Source organism: Heptranchias perlo, chromosome 3, assembly GCF_035084215.1.
Source record: "Heptranchias perlo isolate sHepPer1 chromosome 3, sHepPer1.hap1, whole genome shotgun sequence".
Classification (NCBI taxonomy): domain Eukaryota; kingdom Metazoa; phylum Chordata; class Chondrichthyes; order Hexanchiformes; family Hexanchidae; genus Heptranchias; species Heptranchias perlo.
In genome coordinates, this window is record NC_090327.1 from 129,677,717 (window position 1) to 129,697,023 (window position 19,307).

The following is a 19,307-nucleotide window of genomic DNA, read 5'->3' on the forward strand; positions in this document are numbered from 1 at the left end:
TACTTTTTCTTGGCTTAGGTGGAGGTAAGTCGCTGGCTCCCAGACTTCTTCCAATGTTTCTCGAGAACCAGTTGTTAGGAAGTGTGTGATAGAAATCCGAATTAACTCTCTCCTTCAATTTTGCTCTCATTTCCCTGTGAACTTCTCACCTCTCCAAGGTCACCTGCCAAGATCAGGAATTCTCCATATGAAGATACACACGCATGAACTCTGGTATCAGTAAAAGTGACCACTGGATTGGCGGAAAAACCCAACTGGTTCACTAATGTCTCAAAGGGAAGGAATCCTGTAGTCCTTCCCCAGTCTGGCCTATATGTAACACCAGTCCCACACCAACATGGTTGACTTTTAACTGCCCTCTGAAATGGCCTAGCAAGCCATTCAGTTCAGGCCAGGATGTATGGCAATAAATGCCAGCCTTGCTAATGACATCCACATCCCCAGAATGAATAAAAAGTATATTGCCACTTTATAGCACAACGAGTTCAGCCATCGCCCCATACTTTCAGTATTTACAATTTAATGACAAATAGACATACTGTAAATGTCTTGCGATACTCATACTGTACTTTGAATAGGATCTGGTTCTCTTTGGGAACAGTAGTTCACAAAGCCATTGAAGTCATACAGGTTGTAACCGAGAAAGTCCATGTACCAAACCCAAACAAGATTTTTGGGTAAGAAGACCAACAACCCATAGATCTCAATTAGAATTTATAATTAACTTAACCAGTAAAAGAACCTTACTCTGTTTAAAACTAAACTTCAGTGGAAAACAACAAGGCCTAGAAATTCATGGATGTCGCGCCCGTTTTACAGGTGCCTACGCATCCAATATTGCGGGCAGTGTACACGCACACAGTCCGCGCCGGAGGTGCACTGCCCGCCATCTTGGTAAAGGCTCCAGTATAGGCACCCAGGGCCCGTGCCTGAAACAGGCGGTAGGCACCCTTTTACATATGCAAAGTGCCTAATGCCCGTTTGAAGCCCCCTTCTCGAAATTGAGCTGCTCTGAACACTGCCAGGCTGGCTGCATTCATGATAACCATTTTGTCATGTGGCCTAACCAGAGGCCACCACCAAAAAGGTAAGTTTAAAGTTTTAAAAATAATTCTTACCTGAATGTTGAGCCGGGAGGAACAGGAGTGCTCTCCCCGGCCCCACAGCAGTCCCAAAGGCTGTTGTTGGACGCCGCTCTGACCCCACCCGATCGCTTCCCCCTCCCTCCTAAGAGCTATCTGAGCACTGGCTGCCCCCCCCACCCCAGCATTGTCCTGGTGAAATAAGAGAGCTGCCTCTGGACGTCCGATTGATGTCCACAGCTCGCCAGCAATACGCTGATGAGGCCCAAGACCTAATTTTGGGTAAGCCTCGGGCCCTTGGCTATTTCAGGCCTGAAATCGGTCCGAAACACATTTCCGCCCCAAATGTTTACAAATGAGCTCATTCCAACATGACTCAAATTCAGACAAGTCACCTAATACTCCTGCAGCAATTTGTGTGGCTGCTTTACATGAAACCAGAGTAACAATAGTTCATTTATGAAGAAGTATGATTTTTAAATAAATTAGCTTTTATCAGCAATTTGCATTTTTATTTTTTAACTCCAAACTTGATACACTTTAAATTGCACTTGAGTCACTTCTTTTTAAAGCTGCATATCATGACAGCACAAGTCCTGGCCAGAATGGAGATGATTGGGTAATTCCCCTGTCAATCATGCCTGGAGACCACACTGCTGTAAGTGACTGGGATTGATTTTAAGCACATAATTAGTGTTATGGAACGATCCTCCACTCACTGATGGAGAAATAATCCTGCTGTACTCAGGAGACTCTGTTTGATTTATATTACATTGAATCTACAGCACAGAAACAGGCCATTCGGCCCAACGGGTCAATGCCGCCGTTTATGCTCCACACGAGCCTCCTCCCTCCCTACTTCATCTAACCCTATCAGGATGCCCTGCTATTCCTTTCTCTTTCGTTTGCTGTAGTTCCATAGACTCTGTGTGCTGTAGTTCATGAATTTGCTGTAGAGACTACGGCCCCGATATTTCCGAGGAGGCGGGGAGGATGCAGGGGGAGGCCGAAAACGGCTGAAGACCAAGGGATGTGGAGGTCCCGTTGGACTTAACGGCAGGACCTCATCATCATTTTTTGGATCCATTTCCCGTCCAGTAGGCAATGAAACTGGCGGTTTTACCGGTGACCGGGAGGGAACACCAGTGGCAGGAAGACGTAACTGGGGACGGTCCCCGCCAATCGCCGGGGGGGGGGGGGTGGTGTCGGCCACCATACCAGGGGGAAAGGTCGAGGCTGGAGGGAGAGAGGGGCCATCAGGGCAGGGGGAAAAAAAAAAGAGAAGCCGCGATCGGTAGAGGGGAGGTCGAAGGCTTCCTGGAGGGGCCGGTGGGAGCGTTCCTGCTCCTCCTGGCCCACAAGGAATGCTGAGCAAGACACTTACCTCGTGGAGCCAGCAGCTCCCACCTCCCTTTCACTGCAAGGTTTCCTGAGTTAATTTGAAATCGGGCTCCCAATTGTACTGTGGGAGCCCGATTTAAATATGTTAATGAGGTGCCCTGCCTCTCCATGGCAGGACACTCGGAAGCCCCGATATCCGCCGCCACAAAAAAGGCAGTGGACACGGTGTGTTGGGGATGCATTCCCAATATTTAAGTCTTTAACTGCCCCCCCCTCCCCCGCCACCCTTGCCCGACCCTCTCCGCCTGTCGTTGGTGGGGGGGGGGGGTTAATATCGAGGCCTCTTTTTACAGAGTAAATAGACTCTGTTTGCTGTAGTTAATGAGTAAATGAAAACCACAAGTCCCCGCCCTGCCTCCAACTCAGACAACAGCGGTGTCAATATTCACTCCGTATTCTTCCAGCAAAAGTGCAATACTTATTAAAGAAACACAATCTTCATTACACAACTGGCAAGTACATATTTGGCACACAGGACAACACAATACAAGATTACCTTGCATAATTGGAATGGGGAGGGCGATAGGTGAAGGATCTTAACAAATTGCTGCATGAGGAACATCTTATTCTTAACAGGATTTTAGTCCCATTGAAATGTACAGGGAGTAAACTCATACGTGAACAGAACTTATTTTTAAGCAGAACTTCAGGAGGCGATTTTCAATTTTTTTTATTATTCGTTCACGGGATGTGGGCGCCGCTGGCGAGGCCAGCATTTATTGCCCATCCCTAATTGCCCTCGAGAAGGTGGTGGTGAGCCGCCTTCTTGAACCGCTGCAGTCCGTGTGGTGACGGTTCTCCCACAGTGCTGTTAGGAAGGGAGTTCCAGGATTTTGACCCAGCGACAATGAAGGAACGGCGATATATTTCCAAGTCGGGATGGTGTGTGACTTGGAGGGGAACGTGCAGGTGGTGTTGTTCCCATGCGCCTGCTGCTCTTGTCCTTCTAGGTGGTAGAGGTCGCGGGTTTGGGAGGTGCTGTCGAAGAAGCCTTGGCAAGTTGCTGCAGTGCATCCTGTGGATGGTGCACACTGCAGCCACAGTGCGCCGGTGGTGAAGGGAGTGAATGTTTAGGGTGGTGGATGGGGTGCCAATCAAGCGGGCTGCTTTATCTTGGATGGTGTCGAGCTTCTTGAGTGTTGTTGGAGCTGCACTCATCCAGGCAAGTGGAGAGTATTCCATCACACTCCTGACTTGTGCCTTGTAGATGGTGGAAAGGCTTTGGGGAGTCAGGAGGTGAGTCACTCGCCGCAGAATACCCAGCCTCTGACCTGCTCTCGTAGCCACAGTATTTATATGGCTGGTCCAGTTCAGTTTCTGGTCAATGGTGACCCCCAGGATGTTGATGGTGGGGGATTCGGCGATGGTAATGCCGTTGAATGTCAAGGGGAGGTGGTTAGACTCTCTCTTGTTGGAGATGGTCATTGCCTGGCACTTAGCTGGCGCGAATGTTGCTTGCCACTTATGAGCCCAAGCCTGGATGTTGTCCAGGTCTTGCTGCATGCGGGCTCCGACTGCTTCATTATCTGAGGGGTTGCGAATGGAACTGAACACTGTGCAGTCATCAGCGAACATCCCCATTTCTGACCTTATGATGGAGGGAAGGTCATTGATGAAGCAGCTGAAGATGGTTGGGCCTAGGACACTGCCCTGAGGAACTCCTGCAGCAATGCCCTGGGGCTGAGATGATTGGCCTCCAACAACCACTACCATCTTCCTTTGTGCTAGGTATGACTCCAGCCACTGGAGAGTTTTCCCCCTGATTCCCATTGACTTCAATTTTACTAGGGCTCCTTGGTGCCACACTTGGTCAAATGCTGCCTTGATGTCAAGGGCAGTCACTCTCACCTCACCTCTGGAATTCAGCTCTTTTGTCCATGTTTGGACCAAGGCTGTAATGAGGTCTGGAGCCGAGTGGTCCTGGCGGAACCCAAACTGAGCATCGGTGAGCAGGTTATTGGTGAGTAAGTGCCGCTTGATAGCACTGTCGACGACACCTTCCATCACTTTGCTGATGATTGACAGTGGACTGATGGGGCGGTAATTGGCCGGATTGGATTTGTCCTGCTTTTTGTGGACAGGACATACCTGGGCAATTTTCCACATTGTCGGGTAGATGCCAGTGTTGTAGCTGTACTGGAACAGCTTGGCTAGAGGCGCAGCTAGTTCTGGAGCACAAGTCTTCAGCACTACAGCTGGGATGTTGTCGGGGCCCATAGCCTTTGCTGTATCCAGTGCACTCAGCCGTTTCTTGATATCACGTGGAGTGAATCGAATTGGCCGAAGACTGGCTTCCGTGATGGTGGGGATATCGGGAGGAGGCTGAGATGGATCATCCACTCGGCACTTCTGGCTGAAGATGGTTGCAAACGCTTCAGCCTTGTCTTTTGCACTCACGTGCTGGACTCCGCCATCATTGAGAATGGGGATGTTTGCAGAGCCTCCTCCTCCCGTTAGTTGTTTAATTGTCCACCACCATTCACGACTGGATGTGGCAGGACTGCAGAGCTTTGATCTGATCCGTTGGTTGTGGAATCGCTTAGCTCTGTCTATAGCATGTTGCTTCCGCTGTTTAGCATGCATGTAGTCCTGAGTTGTAGCTTCACCAGGTTGGCACCTCATTTTTAGGTACGCCTGGTGCTGCTCCTGGCATGCTCTTCTACACTCCTCATTCAACCAGGGTTGATCCACTGGCTTGTTGGTAATGGTAGAGTGAGGAATATGCCGGGCCATGAGGTTACAGATTGTGCTGGAATACAATTCTGCTGCTGCTGATGGCCCACAGCGCCTCATGGATGCCCAATTTTGAGCTGCTAGATCCGTTCTGAATCTATCCCATTTAGCACGGTGGTAGTGCCACACAACACGTTGGATGGTGTCCTCAGTGTGACTTCATCTCCACGAGGACTGTGCGGTGGTCACTCCTACCAATACTGTCATGGACAGATGCATTTGCGACAGGTAGATTGGTGAGGATGAGGTCAAGTAAGTTTTTCCCTCGTGTTGGTTCGCTCACCACCTGCCGCAGGCCCAGTCTAGCAGCTATGTCCTTCAGGACTCGGCCAGCTCGGTCAGTAGTGGTGCTACCGAGCCACTCTTGGTGATGGACATTGAAGTCCCCCACCCAGAGTACATTTTGTGCCCTTGCTACCCTCAGTGCTTCCTCCAAGTGGTGCTCAACATGGAGGAGGACTGATTCATCAGCTGAGGGAGGACGGTAGGTGGTAATCAGCAGGAGGTTTCCTTGCCCATGTTTGACCTGATGCCATGAGATTTCATGGGGTCCAGAGTCAATGTTGAGGACTCCCAGGGCCACTCCCTCCTGACTGTATATCACTGTACCGCCACCTCTGGTGGGTCTGTCCTGCCGGTGGGACAGGACATACCATGGGATGGTGATGGAAGAGTCTGGGACGTTGGCTGAAAGATATGATTCTGTAAGTATGGCTATGTCAGGCTGTTGCTTGACTGGTCTGTGGGACAGCTCTCCCAATTTTGGCACAAGTCCCCAGATGTTAGTAAGGAGGACCTTGCAGGGTCGACTGAGCTTGGTGTTTTGCCGTTGTCGTGTCCGTTGCCTAGTGGTCCGATGCCGGGTGGTCCGTCCGGTTTTATTCTTATTCTGACTTTTCGTAGCGAGATTTTACAACTGAGTGGCTTGCTAGGCCATTTCAGAGGGCAATTAAGAATCAACCACATTGCTGTAGGTCGGGAGTCACATATCGGCCAGACCGGGTAAGGACGGCAGGTTTCCTTCCCTAAAGGACATTAGTGAACCAGATGGGTTTTTACGACAATTTTCATGGCCATCATTACTGATACTAGTATTTTAATTCCAGATTTTTTATTTATTTAATTAATTGAATTTAATTAATTAATTGAATTTAAATTCGCCAGCTGCCGTGGCGGGATTTGAACTCATGACTCTGGATTTTTTAGTCCAGGCCTCTGGATTACTAGCCCAGTAACATAACCACTATGCTACCGTACCCTTAATTGTTGGCCACCCGTTCTGAAAAACGGGCAGCTGGCAGGGGGGAGGGGAGGGGCACCTCAGCCACCCTGATAATGCCCAAGACCTGCCAGATGCAACTTTCAGGCAGGTCTGTAAATGGACAAGAAGCACACCCATCTACATCGGGTGTAAGGCTGCTTAAATACGCAGATCGGGCTGTTTGACGCCATTTGCAATATTGAGGTACAAATGGGCGGAACATGTGACCGCACACGCTCCGCCAATTAGTACCAGGTGGTGAGCGGCCTTGCCAGTGATCCTCAAAGGGATCGCTGGTGGCCGCTTAAGGAGAGGCTCACAATTTTTCGGGGGAGGATTTTTGTGGGACCAGGAGGATTGGAGTGTACCTACTGGCTCCACAAAAATACGGTGGCCCACTGCAGGTCTGTGTTTGACCCCCTCAAGGTATTGGCCGCTGGGGGCGTCTCACTAGATCAAGAGGTAAAATTAAATCATTGTCTAAGTTAGGTATGGCCACGTGTTAATATTATTTTTTTTTCATGTCATATTATTAGTGGAGCAAAACATCAGAAGAACCTTCTTGTAACAAAATGGTATTTGTCACAGGCCTCTTGTGTGGTGGCAAGAGAAAATTAACCAACACAAATACTGGCAGTAATCTGCCAGAACAGATCACCAGGCTGTTGTAGAACCCACCTGATTTTCATCCCATTGATTTCAATTACCACCCCCCCACTACTGTATCTGCCAAAAAAAAGTATTTACAAATGTGATTATTTTCAGTTGGCTGTTTCAATTACTTTATTCTTTATGAATGGGAAAACTTAAGATTTTTATTGGATTTAATATTGACACATTGCAACATAACACATTTGAAAATAAACTGTTGTATTCCGCGCAGAAAATGTGTCAACAGAATTGAACTGAATATTTAGCCTGGGTTGTTCTTTAAATAATGGAAGAATTATTTCCCTACGCTGCCTTCAGTCGCAGTAAGAGTGGCTATGTGCAGATGTGGTTTCTGTGTAGTTCCAGAAAATCATTGCCGTTTCCTTCTGTACTGTCTGGCACCACTCACTTGCACCGACCGGATATATCACAAATGAATATTTAAAGATACTATAGGTTTCCTATCCCCTCCACACAAAAAATAAAATCCTTGACATCGGTAAGAAATCTGGGTTATTCAACAAAAGGGTCCATACAGATCCTGCCAAGTTTATTTTAAGCACTTTTTCTGCACGCCAAAGTGGATTTAAGGACACCTCCATCCCCAGTTTACTTGATTTTACCTTACATATGAGGGAGCAGACAAGGATTTACAGTTCCTCTACTGCTTTAGATAGTCTCAGAGGGCCATCTTCTCTGGAGGTTGACAACAACAAGCATTTATATAGCACCTTTAACATAGTAAAACATCCCAAGGCCCTTCACAGGAGCGAAACCAAGTAAAATTTGACACTGATCCACATAAGGAGATATTAGGACAGGTGACCAAAAGCTTGGTCAAAGAGGTAGGTTTTTAAGGAGTGTCTTAAAGGAGGAGAGAGAGGCAGAGAGATGGAGAGGTTAAGGAGGGAATTCCAGAGCTTAGGGCCTAGACAGCTGAAGGCACGGCCGCCAATGGTGGAGTGATGAAAACTGGGGATGCGCAAGAGGCCATAATTGGAGGAGTGCAGAGATCTCGGAAGGCTGTAGGGCTGGAGGAGGTTACAGAGATGGGGAGGGGTGAGGCCATGGAGGGATTTGAAAACAAGGATGAGAATTTTAAAATCGAGGCATTGCCGGATCGGGAACCAATGTAGGTCAGCGAGCAGAGGGGTGATGGGTGAAAGGGACTTGGTGCGAGTTAAGATGCGGGCAGCAGAGTTTTGGATGAGCTCAAATTAATGGAGGGTGGAAGGTGGGAGACCGGCCAGGAGAGCATTGGAATAGTCGAGTCTAGAGGTAACAAAGCCACGGATGAGAGTCAACTTAATATTGAAAGCAAATTCAAGTTCCCCACCACCCCTGGGAGGTGCTCTCTCTGATCCCCCACCACCTCGGAGAAATCAAAGGTGGTCAATTCTTTATAATCTCAAACAAAAGCAGAAAATGCTGAAAACACTCAGCAAGTCAGGCAGCATTTGTAATACAATAGGGTTGGCAACACTGACTGACTGACACACACACAGAGACAGACACACACAGGCACTGGGAGCTGAAGGGTGGGAGTTTAAATGCCATTTCACCCTCCACTTCAACGAATAACAACTGGGGGAACAAATTATTCACAGCTAGGGGAGGGGGGAGTTCAGGAGTGGCTTTGAATAATTTCAGTCCCAAAATTAACTGATAATTCCCAAATGGAAAAATGAACTGATTAGAATAACAAAGTTACAACAAGTACTCACCTAAAATGTTTACCACTGCAGCCAAAACAGCTATTACTGCCTAAGGTGCTCCCACAGGCTCCTGAGCAGCCTAACCTGCTAATGGAAATTCACCCGCCCCCTGGCCTGCCTCCACTCCCGCCTGTCATAGCTCTGCCTCCTCTCACTGGTGCTGCCCATCAACTCTACTTCTGATTCAGTGCTGGGCAGATCGATCCTAAATTCCGGGAGACTCCCGGATGATCCAGGAGGATTTGGCAACCCTAGTGCGAACACATGCAGGGGGTAGGGAGCGATGCTATTTAGAAGGATTGAATACAATTTAAAATTTTCTACCTAAACCCCTGCCCGGACAGTTTTACACTTGTCAGCAAATCCACTGTTATGGACACACTGTTGCAAATTTGCAACCATTATATTCTCTGGCTGCAACCTCTTCTAAACTATTTGGGAAAGTTTTTTGTACTAAGTGAGGAAGAGTGGCAGGAATGGGGATTATGAGTGAGAGGCAGCCAGGAGAAAGCCATGTTATCATAAGATGCTCTACAGGCTCAGAATGAACTACCCTAAACAGGGAAGGCTGCATTCAGAAGTGTTGACTGTCCAATGAGGTAGAAACTGAGAAATGTCAAATCCTGGCTAATGATATTTCTAGACACCAAGGAGAAGTTATAGTGGCACTGGCCAAGACACACTCAACCCACATTCAGGAGGTGGCCAACACAGAGCCTTTTCATAGAAACATACAACGAAGAAGGAGGCCATTCAGCCCATCGTGTCTGTGCCAGCTCTTTGAAAGACCTAGCCAATTAGTCCCACTCCCCTGCTCTTTCCTCATAACCCTGAAAATTTGTCCTTTTCCAGTATATATTAAATTCCCTTTTACCCCAGCAATATAAATAGGATCTGCTATAAGTGTCGGTTTGGCTCAAAGTGTCAACTTGGCTCAGTGGTAGCACTGAAGGCTGTCAGAAGGTTGTGAGCTTAAGCCATACTGCAGTACTTGAACAAATAATGTAGACTGACATCTTGGACCAGTATTGTGGCAGTGCCGTATTGTCAGAGCTGCTGCCTTTCAGATGAGATGTTAAACCAAGGCCACATCAATCTGTTCAGGTGGATGGGCTCAGTGGCCTAGCGGTTATGGTACGGGACCTATTATTCAGAAATCATTTGTGTTGAATTTACTGATTAATAAACATCTTTACCATGAAATATATACTGATGCATGTCTAGATATAGCAACCTTCCGTATGCTTCTGAGTTGCTCACTGTAGTGTTGCTATCTTGCCTTTTTATGTTGTGTAACTTGGGATGCACAATATACGAATAGGTTTTCTTGTGGAGATGCAATCCAAGAAACCTCCACGCTGTAGAGATTGATGGTATAGGAGCTGAACTGCCAATTATCTGCAAAAGCCATCATGCACTCCATGAAAGGATCAATAATGTGATACTACCTTATTGAAATAAATCCAGGAGCATAGAGAAGAGGGGTAGTGATAAAAAAAATGCTGAACATGAATTCAAAAGAATATTTCCCATTTTATACACATCCCATATTTTTCCATAAAATTAACAACAGGAGGAATTTCATTCCTTCAGTTATCATGGATCTCAAGATGCCTCCGTGTTTGTAGACACAGTTATAAAGTAATGTGGAGTAATGAAAATCATTAAAAGAACAAAAGGATTTGCTGAGAACTACCAAAGGTTTCAATGGATAAAATCCCACACATTTTTATTCCTGTTTTCAATTATTGATAAGCGCAGCAGCTGTTTACATTTAACAATTTAGTTCCTCCCATCATCCCCTGTAAACATTTTACCATCATGCACCTTCCTCCAACCAAGAGCGTGGGACACTCCTAAGTATGGAGTTCTCTATCTTTGCCTATGTCGTTACACGACTAGCTCGTGGAAGGCACAACTCAAATGGATGAAGTGACACAATGTCAGTTGTTTCCTGCCCAGTGATGAGATGCTTTGCTTCTGGGCTGCACTATCTAGCTGCTCAGAACTGGAAAAACTCTGGTATTATTGGTAAAGTTACAGCCATGAAACTTGAATACAAAATCTTTTATCAGAATGTGACTGCACTGCTACAAGGTCACCAAAAAATACCCATCATTAAATAATAAGTAAACACTCACCTTCACATATCTTCTGTTGCATTGCTTCCTTAATTCTCTCTATAGTTTCATAATCTTCAGCAAATATAACATAAGTTGAAGAAGGTTTGTTGGCAATGGTTTTAAGTTCTGATTCTGTTATTTCAGATCCAACTCCGACAGCAAACAGGATTATCTTGTCTACACGTGCTTCAACAGAAGCATCAACAACATCGTCCTGAGACTTCCCATCCGTGACAACAACGGCAATTTTGTTTTTAGCTGTTTTAATTCTTTGTGAAGAAGGAAAAACATTCTCTGTTGCGAACTTAATAGCGCGGCCCGTTTGAGTATTTCCACCAAGATATTTAATACTTTCTATTGCAGCAATTAGTTCTTTATTGGTCAGGAATTGACCAAATGGAATCTCCAGACGTGGAGTATCACTGTACTGGATAACAGCAACTTGTGTATATTCAGGTCCAATGTCAAATCCATTCGTGACATTAACTAGCCACGTTTTTGCTGTTTCAAAGTTGTTGAATCCCACACTCCAGGACCCATCCATGATGAAAACCAAATCATTCACTGCTGTTCTGCATCCTATTGAAAGATTAAAAGGGCTAAGAGTTTATTTGGAATCTGACAGCATTAATCAATAAACCACCTAAATATTCAAGAGTGAAAGCCAAAAGGTTACTTTCACTCTTGACAAATTTTCCTACCAATAGTTCTTTTAAATCCATAGGGCAGTTTGACCCAATGTAAAAGAATTTGAAAGCATAAGTATTGCACAGTGCTCTACATTTAGATTTTTATTGGGGTAGCCACCAAGTATAAAGCCTTCTGATTGTGTTGGGGAACAAATAACCAGAACAACATTTGATACTCGCATGGTTCCTCTGGTCATGTTGGTCAACAGACACCCAGTGACTTATCTTCATAATGGTAGCCATGGCCTCCAAGGTGGAGAAAAAGTAAAGCAACGTAGTGCCCACACTAAGTATAATTGTTACACCTTAGAAATATTTAGTAAAGTACAGAAAAGGAATTTATGTGGGGACTATCATTTTTTCAATAAGTCAATATAAATATGCACAACTCCTCTGGTAATGGAGCTGCCTATGCCAGCCTACAACAACATCTAAGTTCGGGCTGATAAGTGGCAGGTAAGATTCATGCCTCAGAAGTGTCAGGCAATGACCATCTCCAATTAGGCAAGGGCCAACCACCTCCTCACCGACCTTCAACAGCATCACCACCAAATCCCCTACCATTAACATCCTGGGGGGTCATACGAGCTGGGCAGACTCCACCATCTACAAGGCTCACGTCAGGAATGTGATGGAATACTCACCACTCGCCTGGATGGGTGCAGTTGCAACAATCTTCAATATTCAATACCATCCAAGTTAGAGCGGTTTGCTTGATCAGTGCCCCTGCCACTGAACTCAGTATCCATCCCCTCCATCACCAGCACTCTGTGGCTGCAATATGGTACCAGCTATAGGATGCGCTGCAGCAACTCGCCAAGGTTATCTGAACAGTGTCTCACATCCTCATGAGCTCTACCACCAAGGATGAGGGCAGCATCATAAGAACGCCATCACCTCCAGTTTCCTCTCCAAGTCACACACCATCCTCACTTGGAGATATATCACCATTCTTCCAATGTCGCTGGAATTTCTCACCAAACATCAAAAGGACTGCAGCAATTCAAGGATAAGGCCCAGCATCACCACCTTAGAGCAACTAGGCTTGGGCAATAAATGTGGCATTGCCAGTATCACCCACATCCAGAGAACAAATTAAAAAAATTATACCAGTTATAAAACTATTCTTGTATCCAGACTAGAAAGTTAAGCGTTTCACATGAGTTTTCAACACCTGTTTCTATGTTCACTCCTTGACAAGCACCATGGAAACTATAGGTCAGAGGCACAACTTTCTTCAATAAAAGCATGGAAATACACAGCACCCTATGCTTTACATAAAACAAGGTTGCAAAGCACCAAACTTTTCTTTAGTCTTGTCTAACAATCTGATGTGCTTTGGACATGCAACATAATAAAATCACAGTATAATTTCAGAATATCCAAGCAATGATTGTATGAGCTACCTTATAACTTACAGCCTATGTTACAGAATTTTTTTTTTATTCGTTCATGGGATGTGGGCGTCGCTGGCAAGGCCAGCATTTATTGCCCATCCCTAATTGCCCTTGAGAAGGTGGTGGTGAGCCACCTTCTTGAACTGCTGCAGTCCGTGTGGCGAAGGTTCTCCCACAGTGCTGTTAGGAAGGGAGTTCCAGGATTTTGACCCAGCGACGATGAAGGAACGGCGATATATTTCCAAGTAGGGATGGTGTGCGACTTGGAGGGGAATGTGCAGGTGGTGTTGTTCCCATGCGCCTACTGCTCTTGTCCTTCTAGGTGGTAGAGGTCACGGGTTTGGGAGGTGCTGTCGAAGAAGCCTTGGCGAGTTGCTGTAGTGCATCCTGTAGATGATAAACACTGCAGTCACAGTGACCGGTGGTGAAGGGAGTGAATGTTTAAGGTGTTGGATGGGGTGCCAATCAAGCGGACTGCTTTGTCCTGGATGGTGTCAAGCTTCTTGAGTGTTGTTGGAGCTGCACTCATCCAGGCAAGTGGAGAGTAGTCCATCACACTCCTGACTTGTGCCTTGTAGATGGTGGAAAGGCTTTCGGGAGTCAGGAGGCGAGTCACTCGCCACAGAATACCCAGCCTCTGACCTGCTCTTGTAGCCACAGTATTTATATGGCTGGTCCAGTTAAGTTTCTGGTCAATGGTGACCCCCAGGATGTTGATGGTGGGGGATTCAGCGATGGCAATGCTGTTGAATGTCAAGGGGAGGTGGTTAGACTCTCTCTTGTTGGAGATGGTCATTGCCTGGCACTTGTACGGCACGAATGTTTCCTACTACTTATCAGCCCAAGCCTGGATGTTGTCCAGTTCTTTCTGCATGCGGGCACGGACTGCTTCATTATTTGAGGGGTTGCGAATGGAACTGAACACTGTGCAATCATCAGCGAACATCCCCACTTCTGACCTTATGATGGAGGGAAGGTCATTGATGAAGCAGCTGAAGATGGTTGGGCCTAGAACACTGCCCTGAGAAACTCCTGCAGCAAAGTCCTGGGGCTGAGATGATGGCCTCTAACAACCACTACCATCTTCCTTTGTGCTAGGTATGACTCCAGCCACTGAGCGTTTTCCCCCTTATTCCCACTGACTTCAATTTTACTAGGGCTCCTTGGTGCCACACTCGGTCAAATGCTGCCTTGATGTCAAGGGCAGTCACTCTTACCTCACCTCTGGAATTCAGCTCTTTTGTCCATGTTTGGACCAAGGCTGTGAAGAGGTCTGGAGCCGAGTGGTCCTGGCGGAACCCAAACTGAGCATCGGTGAGCAGGTTGTTGGTGAGTAAGTGCTGCTTGATAGTACTGTCGATGACACCTTCCATCACTTTACTGATGATTGACAGTAGACTGATGGGGCAGTAATTGGCCGGATTGGATTTGTTCTGCTTTTTGTGGACAGGACATACCTGGGCAATTTTCCACTTTGTCGGGTAGATGCCAATGTTGTAGCTGTACTGGAACAGCTTGCCTGGAGGCGCAGCTAGTTCTGGAGCACAAGTCTTTAGCACTACAGCCAGGATGCTGTTGGGGCCCATAGCCTTTGCTGGATCCAGTGCACTCAGCCGTTTCTTGATATCACGTGGAGTGAATCGAATTGGCTGAAGACTGGCTTCTGTGATGGTGGAGATATGGGGAGGAGGCTGAGATGCATCGTCCACTCGGCACTTCTGGCTGAAGATGGTTGCAAATGCTTCAGCCTTGTCTTTTGCACTTACGTGCTGGACTCTGCCATCATTGAGGATGGGGATGTTCACAGAGCCTCCTCTTCCCGTTAGTTGTTTAACTGTCCACCACCATTCACGACTGGATGTGGCAGGACTGCAGAGCTTTGATCTGATCCGTTGGTTGTGGAATCGCTTAGCTCTGTCTATAGCATGTTGCTTCCACTGTTTAGCATGCATGTAGTCCTGCGTTGTAGCTTCACCAGGTTGGCACCTCATTTTTAGGTACGCCTGGTGCTGCTCCTGGCATGCTCTTCTACACTCCTCATTGAACCAGGGTTGATCCACTGGCTTGTTGGTAATGGTAGAGTGAGGAATATGCCGGGCCATGAGGTTACAGATTGTGCTGGAATACAATTCTGCTGCTGCTGATGGCGCACAGCGCCTCATGGATTCCCAGTTTTGAACTGCTAGATCTGTTCTGAATCTGTCTCATTTAGCACGGTGATAGTGCCACACAACACGTTGGATGGTGTCCTCAGTGTGAAGACGGACTTCGTCTCCACAAGGACTGTGCGGTGGTCACTCCTACCAATACTGTCATGGACAGATGCATCTGCGACAGATTGGTGAGGACGAGGTCAAGTAGGTTTTTCCCTCTTGTTGGTTCACTCACCACTTGCCGCAGGCCCAGTCTGGTAGCTATGTGCTTCAGGACTTGGCCAGCTCAGTCAGTAATGGTGCTACCGAGCCACTCTTGGTGATGGACATTGAAGTCCCCCACCCAGAGTACATTCCCCATCTTTTAGTGGGGCATAGTACTAACATGCTATACACAGTTCTTACCTGCTCTTACGTTTTCATCTGGCACAGCCCCACTAAATAAACGAGATGACAAATAGATCACTAAAACTCGTAATATGCATGACTTCATTGTACATTAAGGAACTGTCGTACCTAGGAAGCAAAGGAAAACAAATATTTTATTGATATTTGCTAAAGTTCTAAGCACATTTTGTAAATCTGACTGCTGAGAAGACTGCATGAGAAACTAAAATCCTAATCAAATAGTTCTATAAACTAGTACTAAAACTGTATTATATTTCTTACACTATGTTGTGTGATTACCATGTCCCTTATTAAGCTGGTTTCAACAACTTACATTTATTTATGCACCTTTAACATCGATAAATGACCAAAGGTGCCTCACAAAGGCATAATAAAAAAAACTTGTTAATGTCGGTACTAACTACAAGGACACTGAAAATTATTTAGGTATGTACCAATTAGGTATTACCGGCACTGACACGATGGGCCGAATGGCCTCCTTCTATGCCGTAACTTTCTATGATTCTAGTTGTCTGTTATGTATCTGCAAGTCTTGCATATCCTTATATGTGTGACAACTCATCTGGATATGTAAATACTTGTATATGTGAGTGATGTGTGATCCAATATATATCATAGCATACTTAAGCTTCACACGACAATAAAGAGCGACCAAAAAAGCAATGTTACTCACAACTACTTGACTCTTAATTTAATCAAGAGTATTTCTCTTTTGATGGAAGAAAAAGCCTTATACTTTCTTTTTTTATAGAGAAAGTACTACCCCTAATCTGAGAGTCACTAGTTCTTTTAAGGCTTATAAGGCAAAGGTTTTCAGCCAGTCAACCTCAATTCCACTTAAACTGTTGGGTAGTGGATCAGTGAACTATCAGAGATTCCAGAATCTTTCCCCCACTGAGATAATCTTTATGGCAAGCATTCTGGATTACACAGGGAGTGCCTCATCTGACCACTCTGAGCCAGGTACAGGATAATCCTTCTTCCGGTCATGAGAAAAGGGACAGAATCTACCACACAAACACGATAGGTGGTAGATCTTCTTTGGATTGCTTGGGGTAGTAACACCTCTCATAGACACTGCTAAGTCCCAAAAAGGATGTTCCAGCATCCTGGTGTAATTGGCAGCTCCTTTATTCAATTCTGTCTTTGTCTCATCCTTATCACTCTCCAACTTTATCGACTCTACTTCCCTTCCACATCCTTTCGGTTGCTCAACTCCTCAGCCAATTCTTTCCCCACTCTACTTTTGTTCTCCCTCAACTCAGTTTTAACTTCCCTCTCTGCTTCAACACAGCTTAAAATATTCGGAGGTTGCTCCAATTGAACGGCACAGTGGTCACATCCAGTTCAGTGGCACAACCTGATTCCTAGGGGCTTAAACCAATTGTTAGCATTTCAGAAAGATATCCCATCAACAGATGATAATCCCAGCATAGCGAAATCTGCAACTAAATTGGTACTTTTACCATCTAGTTATGTTGAGTGTCATGTAGGATTTTCCAACTCCATGACGTTACAGCTGTGACAGCCTTTTTTATCTTTGTTTTCTCTTCTATTGATATCGTGAACAATGTGCAAGGACAACCTAAAAGATTCACAACCAAAAGCAGCCTTTGTGACACCCGCACCACATCCCCTGTAGCTGTTCTTTCGTCTTCTCACTTTTCCCGTCACCTCTAATATTCATGGCATCGTCTCAAATCTCAATACTGTCCACCTCGATCTTTAGTCATCTCACCCTCATCTGGTGTTTATCCAAAGAAACTCAAGTTTCACTTTTTTTCTGACAAATTGGGGTACAAATTGGTATGTGTTGTGCTGGTGAGGCAGGCATCCCAAAATTATTTTTCCCCATTGAGCGACCTGACCTGCCTGTGAAGATGTGACCAGCGCCGGCAGCTCGCCCCAATTAATCAACTGAAGTCCGAGGACCAATTTCTATCCTTGGGCCTCTTGGTTTGGGAGTGCGGTGCCTCTGCAGCGGGACTAATTTCCATCCCATTCTTATTCCAATTTTCCTCTACTTTTGACTATAATTTCCAATTGAAAGGAGGTGTGTGCGCTGACTTCATTCTGGTGTCCCTGTTGCTTGTCTTTGCTGTCCAGAATCAATCTGTGGCTAAAACATCTCCCTTTCATCACTAAATTTATCTGCTATCTCTATTTCTCGCCTACTCTTCCTAATTCTCCAGAACACGTTTACTTGCGGTCAAGCAAAATTGAATCTAACAACTCCAACTGCACCTCTGCTAAAATTGCTATTCTTGGTGACCATCAGTGTTCGCCATCACCACTGGCTCCACTTCTCTTTTACTGATTAGGTTGGCACTAATGCCAAGTCCTTTGCTATCTTGAATGTCAATGGACAATGCATTAATCAATCTATCTGTATCTTTGATTGGCATGGAAATTCAGCTGATCTTCCAGACTCTTTTCTCACCACCAATGTGCCGGCAGCTACAGTTGTGCTGCAATGTGTGCAGGACAAACGCTTGCTCTCGGAGATGCCCCAGAAGTGATACGTGATACCGATTGCAAGCAACTACCTGAACTGGCTTAAACTCTATGAAAAAAAAGTGCAGAAGACTCTTGGAGAGCGGCTGCAGAAGTTCTTCCAGGTGCACAGATCTCAGCTGATGCACACTGAAGCACTTTTCAAGCAACTAGGCTCATGTATACAAACGGTATGAGTTTAATTAGTTCTAATTTGCACTCCTGTTAGTGGAACTCCCATGTTGAGATCAAGTGCAGCTGTAATGTCAGTCACAATCCCCTGACATTATTCAAGGACCTTTTACACAGCTCTGAATTTCTATGCCTCAGGTTGCCCCAGGGGGCTTGACAGGAGTCAACCATTCTTCTGCGCCTCACAGCGTCTATAGGGTCAATGAGGCTCCTCTTGGTGACGACCACTTGTATTTCCAATTTGGCAATGAGCAGCAGACAGCCCAGCAACAGGGCTTCTACAAAATTCCCAAGTGCGCAAGGGTTGATAGATTGCTCCATTAAGGCTCCAATTGTCAAAGCCATGCCTTACCTTAACTGTAAGGAATTTTACTTGCAAAGCATGGCGATGGTGTGTAGCCATAACCTATCTCTTTTTTTTGCACATCAATACCAGATTGCCCAGCAGCAGCCAATATTCTTGCACCTGGAACAATCCAATGTCACCCAACTTTTAAATGTAAACAATTTTACAACACCAAGTTATAGTCCAACGATTTTATTTGGACTATAACTTGGTGTTGTAAAATTGTTTACAATTGTCAACCCCAGTCCATCACCGGCATCTCCACATCATGGCTACCATCAACTTTTAAATGAGGATAGGAAATTGGATGAATGGTTACTGGGTGAATCTGGCTGTACACCACAATTGTGGCTGATAACACCATTCTGTAGTCTACACATGAGGAGACAGCAGCATGGTGATGATTGCCGTGCAGGGATAAGGTGCTCAATGAGTGCGTATTTGGCATCCTCGAGCAACAAGTCCAATGCTTAGACTAATCAAGAGACACCTTACAGCATACCCTCAAGAAGGTATCCAAAACTGTTATTGTGTGCTGCATGCTTCATAACATAGCCATGTAGAAAAATCATCTTGCAGCAAACTGATGAGTTTCAGCAATCGGGGATGAGCAGGAGGAGCACATGGCTGGAGATGGAGTCCCTGAGGATGTGCAGCAGAGAT

The 19,307-nt window shown here is 45.9% G+C and overlaps 1 protein-coding gene across 1 annotated transcript in view; it reads right to left on the bottom strand.

Moving 5' to 3' along the window:
- The window catches only part of LOC137308829 (collagen alpha-1(XXI) chain-like), a 79,277-nt gene extending 60,634 nt beyond the window's left edge, over positions 1 to 18,643 (bottom strand). Inside the window, exons 1-3 of the mRNA XM_067977293.1 lie at positions 18,392 to 18,643; positions 18,054 to 18,276; positions 10,985 to 11,545 (exon numbers count right to left, since the gene is read on the bottom strand). Of these exons, the coding sequence (XP_067833394.1) occupies positions 10,985 to 11,545; positions 18,054 to 18,276; positions 18,392 to 18,643 (1,036 nt within the window). The remainder of the gene's footprint in view (positions 1 to 10,984; positions 11,546 to 18,053; positions 18,277 to 18,391) is intronic.
- Positions 18,644 to 19,307: the final 664 nt, after the last annotated feature.